The sequence below is a fragment of the Scyliorhinus torazame genome, chromosome 6, assembly GCF_047496885.1.
Source record: "Scyliorhinus torazame isolate Kashiwa2021f chromosome 6, sScyTor2.1, whole genome shotgun sequence".
Taxonomy (NCBI): domain Eukaryota; kingdom Metazoa; phylum Chordata; class Chondrichthyes; order Carcharhiniformes; family Scyliorhinidae; genus Scyliorhinus; species Scyliorhinus torazame.
Window position 1 is genome coordinate 3,358,669 of NC_092712.1, and position 21,806 is coordinate 3,380,474.

At 50.8% G+C, this 21,806-nt stretch overlaps 1 protein-coding gene across 1 annotated transcript in view; it reads left to right on the forward strand.

Annotated features, from left to right (window-relative positions):
- The window catches only part of LOC140425665 (protein scribble homolog), a gene marked incomplete at its 5' end in the record, with an annotated part of 1,618,068 nt that overhangs the window by 190,548 nt on the left and 1,405,714 nt on the right, over positions 1 to 21,806 (forward strand). The window contains 3 exon segments of the mRNA XM_072510160.1: positions 787 to 931; positions 2,544 to 2,662; positions 10,127 to 10,326. Of these exon segments, the coding sequence (XP_072366261.1) occupies positions 787 to 931; positions 2,544 to 2,662; positions 10,127 to 10,326 (464 nt within the window).

Sequence of the window (21,806 nt, forward strand, 5' to 3'; positions counted from 1 at the left end):
CCCACTCTTCTCTCCCTCAAACTGAATGTAAAATTCAAATGTGCATTTGCACAGGACAGACCTCAAAATGGCAAAGAAAGTAAGGCGGAAAGAGCGAGGCAGGGTGCGGTGGGGGAGGGGAGGACAGGAAGGGGTTGGGGGGAGGGGGAATAAAAGCACCAAGGAGACAAAGCAGGGATAGTAGGAAAGGAGAGAAATGAAATGAAATGAAAATCGCTTATTGTCACAAGTCGGCTTCAAATGAAGTGACTGTGAAAAGTCCCTAGTCGCCACATTCCTGCGAATGTCCGGGGAGGCTGGTACGGGAATTGAACCGTGCTGCTGGCCTGCCTTGGTCTGCTTTCAAAGCCAGCGATTTAGCCCTGTGCTAAACAGTAAGGGGCAAAGGGCAACAAAAGAACGATTCTCCCAGCACCCCCCCCCCCCCCCCCCCCCCCCCTTCAGCATGGTGAGGTGCCAGAGGCGCACTGCACAGCGGTGTGGGCGATTGTCCAGGCCATGGCCTGAGCTAGCCAGCACACAGCAGCAGTGTTTCCGTCAAAGCCACTTCTTTCTGTATCTGTCTCCATCACTTTGTCACCTCCACTTTTGAACCTTGTGTGACAGGCCCCGCGGGTCAAGACAATGCATCACGTGAATGATAATTCAAACCACAGTGGCTGTAAAATTCTTGTAGATCCATGTGTTGATCTTGTCTGGTTGTGTGAAGTATGTTCTCAAATGTTAAAACCTTAATAAAAATGAAACAATTATGGGATGAGGATCCTGCTCTGTTCCTTTCTTTAGGAATTGGGAAATCTAAAACGCCTTGTCTGCCTGGATGTTTCGGAAAATAAACTGGAGATGCTCCCAAACGAGATCAGTGGACTGGTGGCATTGACTGACCTGCTGCTGTCTCAGAACCCACTGGAGTCAATACCCGATGGCATTGGTGAGTACTGCTTCACATTAATGTGCAGGGACCCCCGGACCAGGGAGAGGGGCGGCCGGGATCCCCGGTCCAGGGAGAGGGGCGGCCGGGATCCCGGTCCAGGGAGAGGGGCGGCCGGGATCCCCGATCCAGGGAGAGGGGCGGCCGGGATCCCCGGTCCAGGGAGAGGGGCGGCCGGGATCCCCGGTCCAGGGAGAGGGGCGGCCGGGATCCCCGATCCAGGGAGAGGGGCGGCCGGGATCCCCGGTCCAGGGAGAGGGGCGGCCGGGATCCCCGATCCAGGGAGAGGGGCGGCCGGGATCCCCGATCCAGGGAGAGGGGCGGCCGGGATCCCCGGTCCAGGGAGAGGGGCGGCCGGGATCCCGATCCAGGGAGAGGGGCGGCCGGGATCCCCGGTCCAGGGAGAGGGGCGGCCGGGATCCCCGGTCCAGGGAGAGGGGCGGCCGGGATCCCCGGTCCAGGGAGAGGGGCGGCCGGGATCCCCGGTCCAGGGAGAGGGGCGGCCGGGGTCCCCGATCCAGGGAGAGGGGCGGCCGGGATCCCCGATCCAGGGAGAGGGGCGGCCGGGATCCCCGGTGCAGGGAGAGGGGCGGCCGGGATCCCCGATCCAGGGAGAGGGGCGGCCGGGATCCCCGATCCAGGGAGAGGGGCGGCCGGGATCCCCGGTCCAGGGAGAGGGGTGTCCGGGACCTTGGGGGGGCTTGGGGACTGGGGTCCACGGGGAGGGGGCTTGGGGACTGCAGTCCACGGGGAATGGGCTTGGGGACTGGGGTCCACGGGGAATGGGCTTGGGGACTGGGGTCCACGGGGAGGGGGCTTGGGGACTGGGGTCCACGGGGAGGGGGCTTGGGGACTGGGGTCCACGGGGAGGGGGCTTGGGGACTGGGGTCCACGGGGAGGGGGCTTGGGGACTGGGGTCCACGGGGAGGGGGCTTGGGGACTGGGGTCCACGGGGAGGGGGCTTGGGGACTGGGGTCCACGGGGAATGGGCTTGGGGACGGGGTCCACGGGGAGGGGGTTTGGGGACTGGCATCCACGGGGGTGGGCTTGGGGACTGCAGTCCACGGGGAATGGGCTTGGGGACTGGGGTCCACGGGGAGGGGGCTTGGGGACTGGGGTCCACGGGGAATGGGCTTGGGGACTGGGGTCCACGGGGAAGGGGCTTGGGGACTGCGGTCCACGGGGAGGGGGCTTGGGGACTGCGGTCCACGGGGAGGGGGCTTGGGGACTGGGGTCCACGGGGATGGGGCTTGGGGACTGCAGTCCACGGGGAGGGAGCTTGGGGACTGGGGCTCACGGGGAGGGGGCTTGGGGACCTGAGGACCACGGGGAAGGGGTGGCATGTGTCTCGGGGTCAATGGGGAAGGGGGGGGGGGCGTGGAGAATTGGGGTCCCTGAGGAGGGGCACAGGGACCCGAGGACCATGTGGAGGGTGGACATTAGTATCTGAGGTGGACGTGCGACTGTTGGTCCGTGTGGGGTAATGGAGACTGTCGGGCATCGAGGAGGGAGGATAGAAGTTAATCAGCGAACTGGCCGGACTGCCCTGGGTGTTGTCGCCAGCAGGTGGACATTGAAGTGGCTATTTTAGACGATCTTGTTGTGGTTACAGGCCAGTTGAAGCAGTTGTCCATTCTGAAGGTGGATCAGAATCGGTTAACGCATTTAACAGAGGCAGTCGGGGAATGCACACATCTGACGGAGCTGATCCTGACTGAGAACCTGCTGACGGTAAGTGGGGACCGCACACAGCTGGGCGAGGTTCACAACCCGCAGCTGTATTTGTTGTTAAACATTCTCCAATCTAAGTATCAAATGCAATGGGTGACTCTGTGTTAAGCTTCGACACTTGGGCCTTGTTGTTACTGAGGGAGTACTGCACTGTGGGAGGGTCAGTACTGAGGGAGCGCTGCACTGTGGGAGGGTCAGTACTGAGGGAGTGCTGCACTGTGGGAGGGTCAGTACTGAGGGAGTGCTGCACTGTCAGGGTCAGTACTGAGGGAGCGCTGCACTGTGGGAGGGTCAGTACTGAGGGAGTGCTGCACTGTGGGAGGGTCAGTACTGAGGGAGTGCTGCACTGTCAGAGGGTCAGTACTGAGGGAGTGCTGCACTGTGGGAGGGTCAGTACTGAGGGAGTACTGCACTGTGGGAGGGTCAGTACTGAGGGAGTGCCGCACTGTCAGAGGGTCAGTACTGAGGGAGTGCCGCACTGTGGGAGGGTCAGTACTGAGAGAGTGCCGCACTGTCAGAGGGTCAGGGATAAGTATACACCGCAGGGCAAGAGTTATAGCTGGGGGAAGGGAAATTATGATGCCATTAGACGTGACTTGGGGGGGATAAGGTGGAGAAGTAGGCTGCAAGTTTTGGACACACTGGATAAGTGGAGCTTGTTCAAGGATCAGATATTGCGTGTTCTTGATAAGTATGTACCGGTCAGGCAGGGAGGAAGGTGCCGAGCGAGGGAACCGTGGTTTACCAAAGAAGTGGAATCTCTTGTTAAGAGGAAGAAGGAGGCCTATGTGAAGATGAGGTGTGAAGTTTCAGTTGGGGCGATGGATAGTTACAAGGTAGCGAGGAAGGATCTAAAGAGAGAGCTAAGACGAGCAAGGAGGGGACATGAGAAGTATTTGGCAGGAAGGATCAAGGAAAACCCAAAAGCTTTCTATAGGTATGTCAGGAATAAGCGAATGACTAGGGACAGAGTAGGACCAGTCAAGGACAGGGATGGGAAGTTGTGTGTAGAGTCTGAAGAGATAGGCGAGATACTAAATGAATATTTTTCGTCAGTATTCACTCAGGAAAAAGATAATGTTGTGGAGGAGAATGCTGAGCTCCAGGTAAATAGATTAGATGGCATTGAGGTAAGTAGGGAAGAGGTGTTGGCAATTCTGGACAGGCTGAAAATAGATAAGTCCCCGGGGCCTGATGGGATTTATCCTAGGATTCTCTGGGAGGCCAGGGAAGAGATTGCTGGACCATTGGCTTTGATTTTTATGTCATCATTGGATACAGGAATAGTGCCAGAGGACTGGAGGATAGCAAATGTGGTCCCTTTGTTCAAAAAGGGGAGCAGAGATAACCCCGGCAACTATAGACCGGTGAGCCTCACGTCTGTAGTGGGTAAAGTCTTGGAGGGCATTATAAGAGACAAGATTTATAATCATCTAGATAGGAATAATATGATCAGGGATAGTCAGCATGGCTTTGTGAAGGGTAGGTCATGCCTCACAAACCTTATCGAGTTCTTTGAGAAGGTGACTGAACAGGTAGACGAGGGTAGAGCAGTTGATGTGGTGTATATGGATTTCAGCAAAGCGTTTGATAAGGTTCCCCACGGTAGGCTATTGCAGAAAATACGGAGGCTGGGGATTGAGGGTGATTTAGAGACGTGGATCAGAAATTGGCTAGCTGAAAGAAGACAGAGGGTGGTGGTTGATGGGAAATGTTCAGAATGGAGTTCTGTCACAAGTGGAGTACCACAAGGATCTGTTCTGGGGCCGTTGCTGTTTGTCATTTTTATCAATGACCTAGAGGAAGGCGCAGAAGGGTGGGTGAGTAAATTTGCAGACGATACTAAAGTCGGTGGTGTTGTCGATAGTGAGGAAGGAAGTAGCAGGTTACAGAGGGATATAGATAAGCTGCAGTGCTGGGCTGAGAGGTGGCAAATGGAGTTTAATGTAGAGAAGTGTGAGGTGATTCACTTTGGAAGGAAAAACAGGAATGTGGAATATGTGGCTAATGGAAAAGTTCTTGAAAGTGTGGATGAGCAGAGGGATCTAGGTGTCCATGTACATAGATCCCTGAAAGTTGCCACCCAGGTTGATAGGGTGGTGAAGAAGGCCTATGGAGTGTTGGCCTTTATTGGTAGAGGGATTGAGTTCCGGAGTCAGGAGGTCATGTTGCAGCTGTACAGAACTCTGGTACGGCCGCATTTGGAGTATTGCGTACAGTTCTGGTCACCGCATTATAGGAAGGACGTGGAAGCTTTGGAACGGGTGCAGAGGAGATTTACCAGGATGTTGCCTGGTATGGAGGGAAAATCTTATGAGGAAAGGCTGATGGACTTGAGGTTGTTTTCGTTAGAGAGAAGAAGGTTAAGAGGAGACTTAATAGAGGCATACAAAATGATCAGAGGGTTAGATAGGGTGGACAGTGAGAGCCTTCTCCCGCGGATGGAAATGGCTAGCACGAGGGGACATAGCCTTAAACTGAGGGGTAATAGATATAGGACAGAGGTCAGGGGTAGGTTCTTTACGCAAAGAGTAGTGAGGCCGTGGAATGCCCTACCTGCTACAGTAGTGAACTCGCCAACATTAAGGGCATTTAAAAGTTTATTGGATAAACATATGGATGATAATGGTATAGTGTAGGTTAGATGGCTTTTGTTTTGGTGCAACATCGTGGGCCGAAGGGCCTGTACTGCGCTGTATTGTTCTATGTTCTATGTTCTATGTCAGCACTGAGGGAGTGTTGCTCTGTCAGAGGGTCAGTACTGAGGGAGTGCCGCACTGTCAGAGGGTCAGTACTGAGGGAGTGCCGCACTGTCAGAGGGTCAGTACTGAGGGAGTACTGCACTGTGGGAGGGTCAGTACTGAGGGAGTGCCACACTGTCAGAGGGTCAGTACTGAGGGAGTGCCACACTGTCAGAGGGTCAGTACTGAGGGAGTGCTGCACTGTCAGAGGGTCAGTACTGAGGGAGTGCCGCACTGTCAGAGGGTCAGTACAGAGGGAGTGCTGCACTGTGGGAGGGTCAGTACTGAGGGAGTGCCACACTGTCAGAGGGTCAGTACTGATGGAGTACTGCACTGTCAGAGGGTCAGTACTGAGGGAGTGCTGCACTGTCAGAGGGTCAGTACTGAGGGAGTGCCGCACTGTCAGAGGGTCAGTACTGAGGGAGTGCCGCACTGTCAGAGGGTCAGTACTGAGGGAGTGCTACACTGTGGGAGGGTCAGTAATGAGAGAGTGCCGCACTGTCAGAAGGTCAGTACTGAGGGAGTGCCGTACTGTCAGAGGGTCAGTACTGAGGGAGTGCTGCACTGTCAGAGGGTCAGTACTGAGGGAGTGCTGCACAGTCAGAGGGTCAGTACTGAGGGAGTGCCGCACTGTCAGAGGGTCAGTACTGAGGGAGTGCCGCACTGTCAGAGGGTCAGTACTGAGGGAGTGCTACACTGTGGGAGGGTCAGTACTGAGAGAGTGCCGCACTGTCAGAGGGTCAGTACTGAGGGAGTGCTGCACTGTCAGAGGGTCAGTACTGAGGGAGTGCCACATTGTCAGAGGGTCAGTACTGAGGGAGCGCTTCACTGTCGGAGGGTCAGTACTGAGGGAGTGCCGCACTGTCAGAGGGTCAGTACTGAGGGAGTGCTGCACTGTGGGAGGGTCAGTACTGAGGGAGTGCTGCACTGTGGGAGGGTCAGTACTGAGGGAGTGCCGCACTGTCAGGGGGTCAGTACTGAGGGAGTGCCGCACTGTGGGAGGGTCAGTACTGAGAGAGTGCCGCACTGTCAGAGTGTCAGTACTGAGGGAGTGCCACACTGTCAGAGGGTCAGTACTGAGGGAGCGCTTCACTGTCGGAGGGTCAGTACTGCGGGAGTGCCGCACTGTCAGAGGGTCAGTACTGACGGAGTGCCGCACTGTCAGAGGGTCAGTACTGAGGGAGTGCTACACTGTGGGAGGGTCAGTACTGAGGGAGTGCCGCACTGTCAGAGGGTCAGTACTGAGGGAGTGCCGTACTGTCAGAGGGTCAGTACTGAGGGAGTGCTGCACTGTCAGAGGGTCAGTACTGAGGGAGTGCTGCACTGTCAGAGGGTCAGTACTGAGGGAGTGCTGCACTGGCAGAGGGTCAGTACTGAGGGAATGCTGCACTGTCAGAGGGTCAGTACTGAGGGAGTGCCGTACTGTCAGAGGGTCAGTACTGAGGGAGTGCCGCACTGTGGGAGGGTCAGTACTGAGAGAGTGCCGCACTGTCAGAGAGTCAGTACTGAGGGAGTGCTACACTGTGGGAGGGTCAGTACTGAGGGAGTGCTGCACTGTCAGAGGGTCAGTACAGAGGGAGTGCCGCACTGTCAGAGGGTCAGTACTATGGGAGTGCTGCACTGTCAGAGGGTCAGTACTCAGGGAATGCTGCACTGTCAGAGGGTCAGTACTGAGGGAGTGCCGCACTGTCAGAGGGTCAGTACTGAGGAGTGCCGCACTGTCAGAGGGTCAGTACTGAGGAGTGCCGCACTGTCAGAGGGTCAGTACTGAGGGAGTGCTACACTGTGGGAGGGTCAGTACTGAGAGAGTGCCGCACTGTCAGAGGGTCAGTACTGAGGGAGTGCCGTACTGTCAGAGGGTCAGTACTCAGGGAGTGCTGCACTGTCAGAGGGTCAGTACTGAGGGAGTGCCGCACTGTCAGAGGGTCAGTACTGAGGGAGTGCCGCACTGTCAGAGGGTCAGTACTGAGGGAGTACTGCACTGTGGGTGGGTCAGTACTGAGGGAGTGCCACACTGTCAGAGGGTCAGTACTGAGGGAGTGCCACACTGTCAGAGGGTCAGTACTGAGGGAGTACTGCACTGTCAGAGGGTCAGTACAGAGGGAGTGCCGCACTGTCAGAGGGTCAGTACTGAGGGAGTGCCGCACTGTCAGAGGGTCAGTACTGAGGGAGTGTTGCACTGTCAGAGGGTCAGTACTGAGAGAATGCTGCACTGTCAGAGGGTCAGTACTGAGGGAGTGCTGCACTGTCAGAGGGTCAGTACTGAGGGAGTGCTGCACTGTCAGAGGGTCAGTACTGAGGAAATGCTGCACTGTCAGAGGGTCAGTACTGAGGGAGCGCTACACTGTCAGAGGGTCAGTACTGAGGGAGTGCTGCACTGTCAGAGGGTCAGTACTGAGGGAGTGCCGTACTGTCAGAGCGTCAGTACTGAGGGAGTGCTGCACTGTCAGAGGGTCAGTACTGAGGGAGTGCCGCACTGTCAGAGGGTCAGTACTGAGGGAGTGCCGCACTGTCAGAGGGTCAGTACTGAGGGAATGCTGCACTGTCAGAGGGTCAGTACTGAGGGAGTGCCGTACTGTCAGAGGGTCAGTACTGAGGGAGTGCCGCACTGTGGGAGGGTCGGTACTGAGAGAGTGCCGCACTGTCAGAGAGTCAGTACTGAGGGAGTGCCACACTGTCAGAGGGTCAGTACTGCGGGAGTGCCGCACTGTCAGAGGGTCAGTACTGAGGGAGTGCTACACTGTGGGAGGGTCAGTACTGAGGGAGTGCCGCACTGTCAGAGGGTCAGTACTGAGGGAGTGCCGTACTGTGAGAGGGTCAGCACTGAGGGAGTGCTGCATTGTCAGAGGGTCAGCACTGAGGGAGTGCCGCACTGTCAGAGGGTCAGTACTGAGGGAGTGCCGCATTGTCAGATGGTCAGTACTGAGGCAGTACTGCACTGTGGGAGGGTCAGTACTGAGGGAGTGCCGCACTGTCAGAGGGTCAGTACTGAGGGAGTGCTGCACTGTCAGAGGGTCAGTACAGAGGGAGTGCCGCACTGTCAGAGGGTCAGTACTATGGGAGTGCTGCACTGTCAGAGGGTCAGTACTCAGGGAATGCTGCACTGTCAGAATGCTGCACTGTCAGAGGGTCAGTACTGAGGGAGTGCTGCACAGTCAGAGGGTCAGTACTGAGGGAGTGCCGCACTGTCAGAGGGTCAGTACTGAGGAGTGCCGCACTGTCAGAGGGTCAGTACTGAGGGAGTGCTACACTGTGGGAGGGTCAGTACTGAAAGAGTGCCGCACTGTCAGAGGGTCAGTACTGAGGGAGTGCCGTACTGTCAGAGGGTCAGTACTCAGGGAGTGCTGCACTGTCAGAGGGTCAGTACTGAGGGAGTGCCGCACTGTCAGAGGGTCAGTACTGAGGGAGTGCCGCACTGTCAGAGGGTCAGCACTGAGGGAGTACTGCACTGTGGGTGGGTCAGTACTGAGGGAGTGCCACACTGTCAGAGGGTCAGTACTGAGGGAGTGCCACACTGTCAGAGGGTCAGTACTGAGGGAGTACTGCACTGTCAGAGGGTCAGTACAGAGGGAGTGCCGCACTGTCAGAGGGTCAGTACTGAGGGAGTGCTGCACTGTCAGAGGGTCAGTACTGAGGAAATGCTGCACTGTCAGAGGGTCAGTACTGAGGGAGTGCCGCACTGTGGGAGGGTCGGTACTGAGAGAGTGCCGCACTGTCAGAGAGTCAGTACTGAGGGAGTGCCACACTGTCAGAGGGTCAGTACTGCGGGAGTGCCGCACTGTCAGAGGGTCAGTACTGAGGGAGTGCTACACTGTGGGAGGGTCAGTACTGAGGGAGTGCCGCACTGTCAGAGGGTCAGTACTGAGGGAGTGCCGTACTGTGAGAGGGTCAGCACTGAGGGAGTGCTGCATTGTCAGAGGGTCAGTACTGAGGGAGTGCTGCACTGTCAGAGGGTCAGCACTGAGGGAGTGCCGCACTGTCAGAGGGTCAGTACTGAGGCAGTGCCGCATTATCAGATGGTCAGTACTGAGGGAGTACTGCACTGTGGGAGGGTCAGTACTGAGGGAGTGCCGCACTGTCAGAGGGTCAGTACTGAGGGAGTACTGCACTGTCAGAGGGTCAGTACTGAGGGAATGCTGCACTGTCAGAGGGTCAGTACTGAGGGAGTGCTGCACTGTCAGAGGGTCAGTACTGAGGGAGTGCTGCACTGTCAGAGGGTCAGTACTGAGGGAGTACCGCACTGTCAGAGGGTCAGTACTGAGGGAGTGCTGCACTGTCAGAGGGTCAGTACTGAGAGAGTGCTGCATTTTTAAAATATGTTGTGGCCTTCCGTCACTGGGCGAGTATTTATTGCCATTAGTGAACCAGATGAGTTTTTACGACAATCGACAATGGTTTCATGGTCATCGTGAGACTTTTAATTCCAGATTTTTATCGAATTTAAATTGTACCATTTGCAATGGTGGAACATTAGCCTGGGCCCCGGGATTACCAGTCCAGTGACAATATCACTACACACCTGCCCCCCTCCAATCAGAGTTGTCTATTGTGTGAGTGCGAATGCTGGTTTGCTCTCTTGATCGGATGTAAAAGATTCATGGCATTGTTTAATGAACAGCAAGGGAATGTTACTTGCAGTGTTATCGAATAACTTTTGACATAAGTCCCTCCTATTGGTGTGAAAGAAGCTGGAGAAATGTACGTCCTTCTGCATTAATTTCAGGCACTGCCCAAGTCTATTGGAAAGCTGAAGAAACTAACAAACCTGAATGTGGATCGGAACCGGCTGGCATCGTTTCCAGCTGAATTGGGAGGCTGTGTGAGTTTAAACGTGCTAAGTCTCCGTGACAACCGGTTAACGCATCTCCCTCCTGAACTTGCGAAGGCATCTGAGATTCATGTACTGGATGTTGCTGGAAACAGGTACAACTGTTATGTTAGACACCGATCTTAATCTGGAGTGAGTGTGGAGTTAGACACTGATCTGTAACTGGAGTGAGTGTGGAGTTAGACACTGATCTGTAACTGGAGTGAGTGTGGAGTTAGACACTGATCTGAAACTGGAGTGAGTGTGGAGTTAGACTCTGTTCTGAATCTGGAGTGAGTGTGGAGTTAGACACTGATCTGTAACTGGAGTGAGTGTGGAGTTAGACACTGATCTGAAACTGGAGTGAGTGTGGAGTTAGACACTGATCTGGAATCTGGAGTGAGTGTGGAGTTAGACAGTGATCTGAAACTGGAGTGAATGTGGAGTTAGACTCTGATCTGGAATCTGGAGTGAGTGTGGAGTTAGACACTGATCTGAATCTCGAGTGAGTGTGGAGTTAGACACAGATCTGAATCTGGAGTGAGTGTGGAGTTAGACTGATCTGGAATCGAGTGAGTGTGGAGTTAGACTCTGATCTGAAACTGGAGTGAGTGTGGAGTTAGCCTCTGATCTGAATCTGGAGTGAGTGTGGAGTTAGACACTGATCTGAATCTGGACTGAGTGTGGAGTTAGGCACTGATCTGAATCTGGAGTGAGTGTGGAGTTAGACACTGATCTGAATCTGGAGTGAGTGTGGAGTTAGACACTGATCTGAATCTGGAGTGAGTGTGGAGTTAGACACTGATCTGAAACTGGAGTGAGTGTGGAGTTAGACAGTGATCTGAAACTGGAGTGAATGTGGAGTTAGACTCTGATCTGGAATCTGGAGTGAGTGTGGAGTTAGACATTGATCTGAATCTCGAGTGAGTGTGGAGTTAGACACAGATCTGAATCTGGAGTGAGTGTGGAGTTAGACTGATCTGGAATCGAGTGAGTGTGGAGTTAGACTCTGATCTGAAACTGGAGTGAGTGTGGAGTTAGCCTCTGATCTGAATCTTGAGTGAGTGTGGAGTTAGACACTGATCTGAATCTGGACTGAGTGTGGAGTTAGACACTGATCTGAATCTGGAGTGAGTGTGGAGTTAGACACTGATCTGAAACTGGAGTGAGTGTGGAGTTAGACAGTGATCTGAAACTGGAGTGAATGTGGAGTTAGACTCTGATCTGGAATCTGGAGTGAGTGTGGAGTTAGACATTGATCTGAATCTCGAGTGAGTGTGGAGTTAGACACAGATCTGAATCTCGAGTGAGTGTGGAGTTAGACTGATCTGGAATCGAGTGAGTGTGGAGTTAGACTCTGATCTGAAACTGGAGTGAGTGTGGAGTTAGCCTCTGATCTGAATCTGGAGTGAGTGTGGAGTTAGACACTGATCTGAATCTGGACTGAGTGTGGTGTTAGGCACTGATCTGAATCTGGAGTGACTGTGGAGTTAGACACTGATCTGAATCTGGAGTGAGTGTGGAGTTAGACACTGATCTGAATCTGGAGTGAGTGTGGAGTTAGACACTGATCTGAAACTGGAGTGAGTGTGGAGTTAGATACTGATCTGAAACTGGAGTGAGTGTGGAGTTAGACACTGATCTGAATCTGGAGTGAGTGTGGAGTTAGACTCTGATCTGGAGTCTGGAGTGAGTGTGGAGTTAGACACTGATCTGAATCTGGAGTGAGTGTGGAGCTAGACTCTGATCTGAATCTGGAGTGAGTGTGGAGTTAGACACTGATCTGAATCTGGAGTGAGTGTGGAGTTAGACACTGATCTGAAACTGGAGTGAGTGTGGAGTTCGACTCTGATCTGAAACTGGAGTGAGTGTGGAGTTCGACTCTGATCTGAAACTGGAGTGAGTGTGGAGTTAGACACTGATCTGAATCTGGAGTGAGTGTGGAGTTAGACACTGATCTGAATCTGGAGTGAGTGTGGAGTTAGACACTGATCTGAATCTGGAGTGACTGTGGAGTTAGACACAGATCTGAAATTGGAGTGAGTGTGGAGTTAGACACTGATCTAGAATCTGGAGTGAATGTCGAGTTAGTCACTGATCTGAATCTGGAGTGAGTGTGGAGTTAGACACTGATCTGAATCTGGAGTGAGTGTGGAGTTAGACACTGATCTAGAATCTGGAGTGAATGTCGAGTTAGACACTGATCTGAATCTGGAGTGAGTGTAGAGTTAGACACTGATCTGAACCTGGAGTGAGTGTGGAGTTAGACACTGATCTGAATCTTGAGTGAGTGTGGAGTTAGACACTGATCTGAAACTGGTGTGAGTGTGGAGTTCGACACTGATCTGAAACTGGAGTGAGTGTGGCGTTAGACACTGATCTGAATCTGGAGTGAGTGTGGAGTTAGACACTGATCTGAATCTGGAGTGTGTGTGGAGTTAGACACTGATCTGAATCTTGAGTGAGTGTGGAGTTAGACTCTGATCTGAATCTGCAGTGAGTGTGGAGTTAGACACTGATCTGAATCTGGAGTGAGTGTGGAGTTAGACACTGATCTGAATCTGGAGTGAGTGTGGTGTTAGACACTGATCTGAATCTGGAGTGAGTGTGGAGTTAGACACTGATCTGAATCTGGAGTGAGTGTGGAGTTAGACACTGATCTGAATCTGGAGTGAGTGTGGCGTGAGACACTGATCCGTATCTGGAGTGAGTGTGGAGTTCGACGCTCATCTGAAACTGGAGTGAGTGTGGAGTTCGACTCTGATCTGAAACTGGAGTGAGTGTGGAGTTAGACACTGATCTGAATCTGGAGTGAGTGTGGAGTTAGACACTGATCTGAATCTGGAGTGAGTGTGGAGTTAGACACTGATCTGAATCTGGAGTGTGTGTGGAGTTAGACACTGATCTGAATCTGGAGTGAGTGTGGAGTTAGACACTGATCTGAATCTGGAGTCAGTGTGGATTTAGGCACCGATCTGAAATTGGAGTGAGTGTGGAGCTAGACACTGATCTGAATCTGGAGTGAGTGTGGAGTTAGACAGTGATCTGAATCTGGAGTGAGTGTGGAGTTAGACACTGATCTAGAATCTGGAGTGAATGTGGAGTTAGACACTGATATGAATCTGGAGTGAGTGTGGAGTTAGACACAGATCTGAACCTGGAGTGAGTGTGGAGTTAGACACTGATCTGAATCTGGATTGAGTGTGGAGTTAGACTCTGATCTGAAACTGGAGTGAGTGTGGAGTTACACACTGATCTGAATCTGGCGTGAGTGTGGAGTTAGACTGATCTGAAACTGGAGTGAGTGTGGAGTTAGACACTGACCTGAATCTGGAGTGAGTGTGGAGTTAGACACTGATCTGAAACTGGAGTGAGTGTGGAGTTAGACACTGATCTGAATCTGGAGTGAGTGTGGAGTTAGACTCTGATCTGGAGTCTGGAGTGAGTGTGGAGTTAGACTCTGATCTGGAGTCTGGAGTGAGTGTGGAGTTAGACTCTGATCTGAATCTGGAGTGAGTGTGGAGTTAGACACTGATCTGAATCTGGAGTGAGTGTGGAGGTAGACACTGATCTGAAACTGGAGTGAGTGTAGAGTTAGACTCTGACCTGAATCTGGAGTGAGTGTGGAGTTAGACACTGATCTGAATCTGGAGTGAGTGTGGCGTTAGATACTGATCTGAAACTGGAGTGAGTGTGGAGTTAGACACTGATCTGAAACTGGAGTGAGTGTGGAGTTAGACTCTGATCTGAATCTGGAGTGAGTGTGGAGTTAGACACTGATCTGGAATCGAGTGAGTGTGGAGTTAGACACTGATCTGAAACTGGAGTGAGTGTGGAGTTAGACACTGATCTGAATCTGGAGTGAGTGTGGCGTGAGACACTGATCCGTATCTGGAGTGAGTGTGGAGTTCGACGCTGATCTGAAACTGGAGTGAGTGTGGAGTTCGACTCTGATCTGAAACTGGAGTGAGTGTGGAGTTAGACACTGATCTGAATCTGGAGTGAGTGTGGAGTTAGACACTGATCTGAATCTGGAGTGAGTGTGGAGTTAGACACTGATCTGAATCTGGAGTGTGTGTGGAGTTAGACACTGATCTGAATCTGGAGTGAGTGTGGAGTTAGACACTGATCTGAATCTGGAGTCAGTGTGGATTTAGGCACCGATCTGAAATTGGAGTGAGTGTGGAGCTAGACACTGATCTGAATCTGGAGTGAGTGTGGAGTTAGACAGTGATCTGAATCTGGAGTGAGTGTGGAGTTAGACACTGATCTAGAATCTAAGTTAGACACTGATATGAATCTGGAGTGAGTGTGGACTTAGACACAGATCTGAACCTGGAGTGAGTGTGGAGTTAGACACTGATCTGAATCTGGATTGAGTGTGGAGTTAGACTCTGATCTGAAACTGGAGTGAGTGTGGAGTTACACACTGATCTGAATCTGGCGTGAGTGTGGAGTTAGACTGATCTGAAACTGGAGTGAGTGTGGAGTTAGACACTGACCTGAATCTGGAGTGAGTGTGGAGTTAGACACTGATCTGAAACTGGAGTGAGTGTGGAGTTAGACACTGATCTGAATCTGGAGTGAGTGTGGAGTTAGACTCTGATCTGGAGTCTGGAGTGAGTGTGGAGTTCGACTCTGATCTGGAGTCTGGAGTGAGTGTGGAGTTAGACTCTGATCTGAATCTGGAGTGAGTGTGGAGTTAGACACTGATCTGAATCTGGAGTGAGTGTGGAGGTAGACACTGATCTGAATCTGGAGTGAGTGTGGAGTTAGACACTGATCTGAAACTGGAGTGAGTGTGGAGTTAGACTCTGATCTGAATCTGGAGTGAGTGTGGAGTTAGACACTGATCTGGAATCGAGTGAGTGTGGAGTTAGACTCTGATCTGAATCTGGAGTGAGTGTGGAGTTAGACACTGATCTGAATCTGGAGTGAGTGTGGAGTTAGACTCTGATCTGAATCTGGAGTGAGTGTGGAGTTAGACACTGATCTGGAATCGAGTGAGTGTGGAGTTAGACTCTGATCTGAAACTGGAGTGAGTGTGGAGTTAGACACTGATCTGGAATCGAGTGAGTGTGGAGTTAGACTCTGATCTGAAACTGGAGTGAGTGTGGAGTTAGACTCTGATCTGAAACTGGAGTGAGTGTGGGGTTGGACTCTGATCTGAATCTGGAGTGAGTGTGGAGTTAGACACTGATCTGGAATCGAGTGAGTGTGGAGTTAGACTCTGATCTGAATCTGGAGTGAGTGTGGAGTTAGACACTGATCTGAAACAGGAGTGAGTGTGGAGTTAGACACTGATCTTAAACTGGAGTGAGTGTGGAGTTAGACTCTGATCTGAATCTGGAGTGAGTGTGGAGTTAGACACTGATCTGAAACTGGAGTGAGTGTAGAGTTAGACTCTGACCTGAATCTGGAGTGAGTGTGGAGTTAGACACTGATCTGAATCTGGAGTGAGTGTGGCGTTAGATACTGATCTGAAACTGGAGTGAGTGTGGAGTTAGACACTGATCTGAAACTGGAGGGAGTGTGGAGTGAGACACTGATCTGAATCTGGACTGAGTGTGGAGTTAGACACTGATCTGAAACTGGAGTGAGTGTGGAGTTAGACTCTGATCTGAATCTGGAGTGAGAGTGGAGTCAGACACTGATCTGAATCTCGAGTGAGTGTTGAGTTAGACACAGATCTGAATCTGGAGTGAGTGTGGAGTTAGACTCTGATCTGAAACTGGAGTGAGTGTGGAGTTAGACACTGATCTGAATCTGGAGTGAGTGTGGAGTTAGACTCTGATCTGGAGTCTGGAGTGAGTGTGGAGTTAGACTCTGATCTGGAGTCTGGAGTGAGTGTGGAGTTAGACTCTGATCTGAATCTGGAGTGAGTGTGGAGTTAGACACTGATCTGAATCTGGAGTGAGTGTGGAGTTAGACACTGATCTGAAACTGGAGTGAGTGTGGAGTTAGACTCTGATCTGAATCTGGAGTGAGTGTGGAGTTAGACACTGATCTGGAATCGAGTGAGTGTGGAGTTAGACTCTGATCTGAATCTGGAGTGAGTGTGGAGTTAGACACTGATCTGAATCTGGAGTGAGTGTGGAGTTAGACTCTGATCTGAATCTGGAGTGAGTGTGGAGTTAGACACTGATCTGGAATCGAGTGAGTGTGGAGTTAGACTCTGATCTGAAACTGGAGTGAGTGTGGAGTTAGACTCTGATCTCAAACTGGAGTGAGTGTGGGGTTGGACTCTGATCTGAATCTGGAGTGAGTGTGGAGTTAGACACTGATCTGGAATCGAGTGAGTGTGGAGTTAGACTCTGATCTGAATCTGGAGTGAGTGTGGAGTTAGACACTGATCTGAAACTGGAGTGAGTGTGGAGTTAGACACTGATCTGAAACTGGAGTGAGTGTGGAGTGAGACACTGATCTGAATCTGGAGTGAGTGTGGAGTTAGACACTGATCTTAAACTGGAGTGAGTGTGGAGTTAGACTCTGATCTGAATCTGGAGTGAGTGTGGAGTTAGACACTGATCTGAAACTGGAGTGAGTGTAGAGTTAGACTCTGACCTGAATCTGGAGTGAGTGTGGAGTTAGACACTGATCTGAATCTGGAGTGAGTGTGGAGTTAGACACTGATCTGAATCTGGAGTGAGTGTGGAGTTAGTCTCTAATCTGAATCTGGAGTGAGTGTGGAGTTAGACACTGATCTGAATCTGGAGTGAGTGTGGAGTTAGACACTGATCTGAATCTGGAGTGAGTGTGGAGTTAGACTCTGATCTGAAACTGGAGTGAGTGTGGAGTTAGACACTGATCTGACTCTGGAGTGAGCGTGGAGTTAGACACTGATCTGAAACTGGAGTGAGTGTTGAGTTAAACACTATCTGAAACTGGAGTGACTGTGGAGTTAGACTCTGATCTGAATCTGGAGTGAGTGTGGCGTTAGACACTGATCTGAATCTGGAATGAGTGTGGAGTTAGACACTGATCTGAATCTGGAGTGAGTGTGGTGTTAGACTCTGATCTGAATCTGGAGTGAGTGTGGAATTAGACACTGATCTGAAACTGGAGTGGGTGTGGAATTAGACTCTGATCTGAATCTGGAGTGAGTGTGGATTTAGACTCTCATCTGACTCTGGAGTGAGCGTGGAGTTAGACACTGATCTGGAATCGAGTGAGTGTGGAATTAGACTCTGATCTGAAACTGGAGTGAGTGTGGAGTTAGACTCTGATCTGAAACTGGAGTGAGTGTGGGGTTGGACTCTGATCTGAATCTGGAGTGAGTGTGGAGTTAGACACTGATCTGGAATCGAGTGAGTGTGGAGTTAGACTCTGATCTGAATCTGGAGTGAGTGTGGAGTTAGACACTGATCTGAAACTGGAGTGAGTGTGGAGTTAGACACTGATCTGAAACTGGAGTGAGTGTGGAGTGAGACACTGATCTGAATCTGGAGTGAGTGTGGAGTTAGACACTGATCTTAAACTGGAGTGAGGGTGGAGTTAGACTCTGATCTAAATCTGGAGTGAGTGTGGAGTTAGACACTGATCTGAAACTGGAGTGAGTGTAGAGTTAGACTCTGACCTGAATCTGGAGTGAGTGTGGAGTTAGACACTGATCTGAATCTGGAGTGAGTGTGGAGTTAGACACTGATCTGAATCTGGAGTGAGTGTGGAGTTAGACTCTAATCTGAATCTGGAGTGAGTGTGGAGTTAGACACTGATCTGAATCTGGAGTGAGTGTGGAGTTAGACACTGATCTGAATCTGGAGTGAGTGTGGAGTTAGACTCTGATCTGAAACTGGAGTGACTGTGGAGTTAGACACAGATCTGAAATTGGAGTGAGCGTGGAGTTAGACACTGATCTAGAATCTGGAGTGAATGTCGAGTTAGTCACTGATCTGAATCTGGAGTGAGTGTGGAGTTAGACACTGATCTGAATCTGGAGTGAGTGTGGAGTTAGACACTGATCTGAATCTGGAGTGAGTGTAGAGTTAGACACTGATCTGAATCTGGAGTGAGTGTAGAGTTAGACACTGATCTGAACCTGGAGTGAGTGTGGAGTTAGACACTGATCTGAATCTTGAGTGAGTGTGGAGTTAGACACTGATCTGAAACTGGTGTGAGTGTGGAGTTCGACACTGATCTGAAACTGGAGTGAGTGTGGCGTTAGACACTGATCTGAATCTGGAGTGAGTGTGGAGTTAGACACTGATCTGAATCTGGAGTGTGTGTGGAGTTAGACACTGATCTGAATCTTGAGTGAGTGTGGAGTTAGACTCTGATCTGAATCTGCAGTGAGTGTGGAGTTAGACACTGATCTGAATCTGGAGTGAGTGTGGAGTTAGACACTGATCTGAATCTGGAGTGAGTGTGGTGTTAGACACTGATCTGAATCTGGAGTGAGTGTGGAGTTAGACACTGATCTGAATCTGGAGTGAGTGTGGAGTTAGACACTGATCTGAATCTGGAGTGAGTGTGGCGTGAGACACTGATCCGTATCTGGAGTGAGTGTGGAGTTCGACGCTGATCTGAAACTGGAGTGAGTGTGGAGTTCGACTCTGATCTGAAACTGGAGTGAGTGTGGAGTTAGACACTGATCTGAATCTGGAGTGAGTGTGGAGTTAGACACTGATCTGAATCTGGAGTGAGTGTGGAGTTAGACACTGATCTGAATCTGGAGTGTGTGTGGAGTTAGACACTGATCTGAATCTGGAGTGAGTGTGGAGTTAGACACTGATCTGAATCTGGAGTCAGTGTGGATTTAGGCACCGATCTGAAATTGGAGTGAGTGTGGAGCTAGACACTGATCTGAATCTGGAGTGAGTGTGGAGTTAGACAGTGATCTGAATCTGGAGTGAGTGTGGAGTTAGACACTGATCTAGAATCTGGAGTGAATGTGGAGTTAGACACTGATATGAATCTGGAGTGAGTGTGGAGTTAGACACAGATCTGAACCTGGAGTGAGTGTGGAGTTAGACACTGATCTGAATCTGGATTGAGTGTGGAGTTAGACTCTGATCTGAAACTGGAGTGAGTGTGGAGTTACACACTGATCTGAATCTGGCGTGAGTGTGGAGTTAGACTGATCTGAAACTGGAGTGAGTGTGGAGTTAGACACTGACCTGAATCTGGAGTGAGTGTGGAGTTAGACACTGATCTGAAACTGGAGTGAGTGTGGAGTTAGACACTGATCTGAATCTGGAGTGAGTGTGGAGTTAGACTCTGATCTGGAGTCTGGAGTGAGTGTGGAGTTAGACTCTGATCTGGAGTCTGGAGTGAGTGTGGAGTTAGACTCTGATCTGAATCTGGAGTGAGTGTGGAGTTAGACACTGATCTGAATCTGGAGTGAGTGTGGAGGTAGACACTGATCTGAAACTGGAGTGAGTGTAGAGTTAGACTCTGACCTGAATCTGGAGTGAGTGTGGAGTTAGACACTGATCTGAATCTGGAGTGAGTGTGGCGTTAGATACTGATCTGAAACTGGAGTGAGTGTGGAGTTAGACACTGATCTGAAACTGGAGTGAGTGTGGAGTTAGACTCTGATCTGAATCTGGAGTGAGTGTGGAGTTAGACACTGATCTGGAATCGAGTGAGTGTGGAGTTAGACACTGATCTGAAACTGGAGTGAGTGTGGAGTTAGACACTGATCTGAATCTGGAGTGAGTGTGGCGTGAGACACTGATCCGTATCTGGAGTGAGTGTGGAGTTCGACGCTGATCTGAAACTGGAGTGAGTGTGGAGTTCGACTCTGATCTGAAACTGGAGTGAGTGTGGAGTTAGACACTGATCTGAATCTGGAGTGAGTGTGGAGTTAGACACTGATCTGAATCTGGAGTGAGTGTGGAGTTAGACACTGATCTGAATCTGGAGTGTGTGTGGAGTTAGACACTGATCTGAATCTGGAGTGAGTGTGGAGTTAGACACTGATCTGAATCTGGAGTCAGTGTGGATTTAGGCACCGATCTGAAATTGGAGTGAGTGTGGAGCTAGACACTGATCTGAATCTGGAGTGAGTGTGGAGTTAGACAGTGATCTGAATCTGGAGTGAGTGTGGAGTTAGACACTGATCTAGAATCTAAGTTAGACACTGATATGAATCTGGAGTGAGTGTGGACTTAGACACAGATCTGAACCTGGAGTGAGTGTGGAGTTAGACACTGATCTGAATCTGGATTGAGTGTGGAGTTAGACTCTGATCTGAAACTGGAGTGAGTGTGGAGTTACACACTGATCTGAATCTGGCGTGAGTGTGGAGTTAGACTGATCTGAAACTGGAGTGAGTGTGGAGTTAGACACTGACCTGAATCTGGAGTGAGTGTGGAGTTAGACACTGATCTGAAACTGGAGTGAGTGTGGAGTTAGACACTGATCTGAATCTGGAGTGAGTGTGGAGTTAGACTCTGATCTGGAGTCTGGAGTGAGTGTGGAGTTCGACTCTGATCTGGAGTCTGGAGTGAGTGTGGAGTTAGACTCTGATCTGAATCTGGAGTGAGTGTGGAGTTAGACACTGATCTGAATCTGGAGTGAGTGTGGAGGTAGACACTGATCTGAATCTGGAGTGAGTGTGGAGTTAGACACTGATCTGAAACTGGAGTGAGTGTGGAGTTAGACTCTGATCTGAATCTGGAGTGAGTGTGGAGTTAGACACTGATCTGGAATCGAGTGAGTGTGGAGTTAGACTCTGATCTGAATCTGGAGTGAGTGTGGAGTTAGACACTGATCTGAATCTGGAGTGAGTGTGGAGTTAGACTCTGATCTGAATCTGGAGTGAGTGTGGAGTTAGACACTGATCTGGAATCGAGTGAGTGTGGAGTTAGACTCTGATCTGAAACTGGAGTGAGTGTGGAGTTAGACACTGATCTGGAATCGAGTGAGTGTGGAGTTAGACTCTGATCTGAAACTGGAGTGAGTGTGGAGTTAGACTCTGATCTGAAACTGGAGTGAGTGTGGGGTTGGACTCTGATCTGAATCTGGAGTGAGTGTGGAGTTAGACACTGATCTGGAATCGAGTGAGTGTGGAGTTAGACTCTGATCTGAATCTGGAGTGAGTGTGGAGTTAGACACTGATCTGAAACAGGAGTGAGTGTGGAGTTAGACACTGATCTTAAACTGGAGTGAGTGTGGAGTTAGACTCTGATCTGAATCTGGAGTGAGTGTGGAGTTAGACACTGATCTGAAACTGGAGTGAGTGTAGAGTTAGACTCTGACCTGAATCTGGAGTGAGTGTGGAGTTAGACACTGATCTGAATCTGGAGTGAGTGTGGCGTTAGATACTGATCTGAAACTGGAGTGAGTGTGGAGTTAGACACTGATCTGAAACTGGAGGGAGTGTGGAGTGAGACACTGATCTGAATCTGGACTGAGTGTGGAGTTAGACACTGATCTGAAACTGGAGTGAGTGTGGAGTTAGACTCTGATCTGAATCTGGAGTGAGAGTGGAGTCAGACACTGATCTGAATCTCGAGTGAGTGTTGAGTTAGACACAGATCTGAATCTGGAGTGAGTGTGGAGTTAGACTCTGATCTGAAACTGGAGTGAGTGTGGAGTTAGACACTGATCTGAATCTGGAGTGAGTGTGGAGTTAGACTCTGATCTGGAGTCT